Below are 3,858 nucleotides of genomic sequence, written 5' to 3'. Positions count from 1 at the left end.
GTTAAGTGCAATGGAAGTTTGCCTGAGTCACTTGCATGAAACCATCGCTTGTTGCTTTCCCTACGTGGCTGTTGCACAGCAAGTTTTCACCAGACTTAAACTGTACATGTATGTTTGCTTGTGCATTTGAGGGAAAATGTTAGCTTTCTCCACAACTCTTTATTAGAATACTCAACCCATTGACCCCTGGGAGTGAGACGTAAACAGAGTTTACTCTGTCTAATGTCAGATGATTTTACTTGTCAATGGGGGAGCCCTTGGGCGTTTGTGCTGTAAGTAGTCAAAAGCTATGTCCATGCCTCCATTAAAGAAAAGCACAGAAAACTGTTCACAAAATTCTTATGCATCTTTCACCTGACCACTTTCACAACCAGAGAAAATTGAACTTCTCTCATTCATGCCTTGTCATGCTTACAATGTATTTAAGTCTGCATTACTATTGATCAAGCACATGATATCCTCATCTTGAAACTGGAAAGAATTTGTGCTGGCAGAAGATAACCCTTAACTCCCTGAAGAAGGTGAACTAAAAATATCAGGGAGACTAACATTTTTTAAAATACTGGATTGGCTTCAGGCCTACTCAAAATGCATATTCTCTCAACTCTTGTCTTATTCTGATACCAACAAGTAAAGTCTGTTTACAAATCTTTTAAATCTTAATCTTACTGCGATTTTCATAATTCTGCCGAATGTCCTCTTCAAGTGCAACTTTGGCTTCCACCAATCAAACTTCTGACGCCACTGAAACCATGGATGCCAAAATCAATTATAGATATGTGACATAGCCTACCAATCAGCACCTTTGATTCCCACAGTACATTCGTACATTTGAACTTGACACCAATGGAAAGTGATGGAATCCATACAAATCTTTTTATTGAAGAACCTCTAAAAAGATATCATCATGATATTCAAGTGTGAACTAAACAAAAGAGTTGATCTTCCCGGCTATGTCTGGAAATTTGATTGATGGAAGCCAAAACGAAGTTTGGCACTTAGCGCTTAAAAGAGAGATTCCGCTACCTCATGACTCATATCATAAATAAAGCTGTGATATTGTAAGAAAACAATTAGCTGCTGATGTCACTTAGAGGGTTAAAATAATGTTGTGGTCAAAGTTAACCCAGGACTACATGTAGGTTACCCTTGCTTCAAACAAGTTATTTCTGAAAAATTAATTAAAATTTTCTGCAAGGGGCATGAAGTTTTGATAATCAAAGCCAGACATTGCTAAGGAGTGGAGATGGGAATGGATAATTCAAATGCTTAGTGATAATAATAATTATTATTATTACCAGCCATTTGAAACAAAGACAGTTTGGGAACTATACGATCTCAACTCATCAATCAACTGCAGGACCTTAAGAGCTGGACCAACTTTCATAAAATGGAGAAGCGTGTCTCTGTTTAACAACAGCAAGGCCTTGCCATCAATTTCCTGCTCTTGAAAGAATCCTGCATAATCAGCGCAATCTGTGGAAAGAAAATACTGAACAACGTCAGATGTGCTCCATGATGAAATTCCAGTCTTTGCTGGAGGGTTTCGCCCTGGGACTGACACATTTGTATTTCTCCCTTGATTGTTCTCTGAAACGTCCCTGGAGTTTGAGTTCATACCGATTGCTGCCGTACCACTCCAAGAGGTGACACCTTGCACACCGCGTGGTTGGTAAGACAAAGAATGGTTTTCGTGGCTTTGATTTGAAGGTGATGAGTTCTTCATGTCTGGAGATGAGACTGCAAGTTGTGAAAAAGATGAAGTCACTGTCATCACACAATTTTCCACAGAACCATTACTCTGTAATTTAGGTTCTTGAAAGTTTCCCTGATATGGTCTAAAGCCTGGTGAGCTTGTACCAGTCATTTGATATGCAGACATATCTTGATACTCTTGTGCTTCAGTGGAGGCATTAGATGTTGTAGACTTACAATGATTACTGCTTTGAAACCGAGGAGGTGGACAATCCCTTTTAAAACGCGGAGCAAGTGGCCGGCGTTCACTGCTCTTTTTTGGTGGAGATGACTTTCCCGTAGATCCATTAAATGTCACACAATCTGCATCACTCAGTTTTCCATCCTTTAATCGGCAATCTGTTGAGCCCATGGTATAAGTTACTCCATGGTATTCCTCTTTTTTGTTTCGACCATTAATAAACCTTCCCCTTTCTGAGGATGTAACTCCTGGATCGCGTCTAGAACCTGAAGGGTGATTTCGTTTGAATCTGCCAACAGCATATGCAGGTCTCACAGACAAGACATTGTCCATAAGTTTGTAGCCATCCCACCTCAAAGCCTCTTGAGCTTCTTTCATAAATGAAAACTTTACAAAAGCATACACTGGTTGACTCGAGTGCTCAACTATTTTGCAAACTTGTACACGGCCAGCATCAGAGAAAGTTGTCTCAAGCAAGTTTTCAGCAATGCCTGATGGAAGATTGCTTACGTGAACTCCAAAATATCCAAACTGGTCTCTTGGAATTGCAGGTGGGCTATTAATACCTTCTGCTCTACTGTTAGAAGATTCTGACTTGTTTGCATTATCGTCACTCTGTGATAGTTCTTCTGAACTACTCATCCTGAAAACTAACCAATTGGGAAAGTTTTAGCTAATGGTCAACAGCAAGCACAAGAGGCAGGCCTGTAGCAAAAAAAATCATTTTGCATCTCTAGGGTCTTCCAACAACAATAGTAGAATGCAAATGCCACCAATTCATTAAAATTTAAATTGGTATTTTGTTGCAATTAAGGTCTTACTAGCAGGTCAACTACAATCAATAAAATTTAAGGACTTCTACAAGATTAGCTAATTAACTAAAAAGGAATTGAAACAAACGTTCTGACAAAAGCTATTTCAAGTGCTTATCAAATATTGCTAAGGAAGTAACCTTATTAGAATACTGTGATAAAACAACCCAAGAAGCAGCTCCTCTGGTGGAGAGGCTTCTCTTGGGAGCTGATAAAGTTCGCTGAGGGGACGAAAAGTTTACACCTCACGTACGCACGCAGAATTTTTCGGTTCCACCGACTACAATCACTGCCGAAGTTAACTTACCAAAATACTGAAATGGTGGAGCTCGGAGCGATTGCAGAATACCTTGTCACGAGGAAATTCGCCACGAAGAAAGTTCGTAGAAACATGTGAGCCTGAGATAAGAAAGCAGACGTCTCAAACCTGTCTGGTTTTTCAAACACTGCAAAATCCGTAATCGTCCATGTGAGAAGCTCACGTTGCGAACACCTGACGAGGTTACCAAGCTAGGTTACCGAGGCTACCAAGTTTCTGCTCGGGGAGGGGGTGGAGGCATTCTCGTTCCCAGAGATCAGTCCATAGGGCCGCCCCCTATGACGTGTAGACTGAGAGAATCAAGTTAGTTCTCCGGAAAGAGAATGAAAAACGTTTGGGGTGGGGCTGGCAAAGAAAAATTGTTGCCGCTACACGTATGCTCCGATTTCGGAGCGGAAGCCAGTGGTTTCGCATCGTTGCGAGTTAGCCCCCTCGAGTTAGCCCCGTAACTTTAATATCTAGTTCGCCTCCCCAAATATATCGAGTTCGCCCCACGTGGTTGGACCCCGTTATGATAAATTAATACTAACTGTTTTCGCTCCCTTTTAAAATCTAGGCCTACCTGGCGAACAAACCGTTGATATGTTGTTTTATACGATGTTCACCGCTGACAAACTTGTAGCAAGGCGCTGCTATTCGCAGGGATTTATCCTGCTGTTCCTACTGCTTGCTTGAGTGAGGCTCCAGCACTTGGCTAAGTAGCCTGACTTCTGGCTGTTATACACAATTGTGGTCTCATTCACACAGAAGACCTTCAAGCTAATCCTGCCAAGCCGACCACAAGCTGGAAA

General features: G+C 41.3%; 1 protein-coding gene across 2 annotated transcripts; it reads right to left on the bottom strand.

Annotated features, from left to right (window-relative positions):
* Positions 1–589: 589 nt before the first annotated feature.
* On the bottom strand, positions 590–3,228 carry LOC138025535 (uncharacterized). 2 transcript variants are annotated; one of them, XM_068872735.1, is made up of 2 exons: positions 3,056–3,228; positions 590–2,586 (listed from the first exon to the last, which is right to left on the bottom strand). In XM_068872735.1, the coding sequence occupies exon 2, from the start codon at positions 2,576–2,578 to the stop codon at positions 1,295–1,297; it is 1,284 nt and encodes a 427-aa protein (XP_068728836.1). In that variant the 5' UTR covers positions 2,579–2,586; positions 3,056–3,228; the 3' UTR covers positions 590–1,294. The 2 variants fall into 2 exon arrangements, with proteins under 2 accessions (XP_068728836.1, XP_068728840.1); XM_068872739.1 differs by having other exon boundaries at positions 590–2,641; positions 3,056–3,227.
* Between the last annotated feature and the right edge of the window lie 630 nt (positions 3,229–3,858).

This window comes from Montipora capricornis, chromosome 2 (assembly GCF_036669925.1).
Source record: "Montipora capricornis isolate CH-2021 chromosome 2, ASM3666992v2, whole genome shotgun sequence".
In the NCBI taxonomy this organism is placed as follows: domain Eukaryota; kingdom Metazoa; phylum Cnidaria; class Anthozoa; order Scleractinia; family Acroporidae; genus Montipora; species Montipora capricornis.
This window is presented reverse-complemented; position numbering and strand designations above follow the sequence as displayed.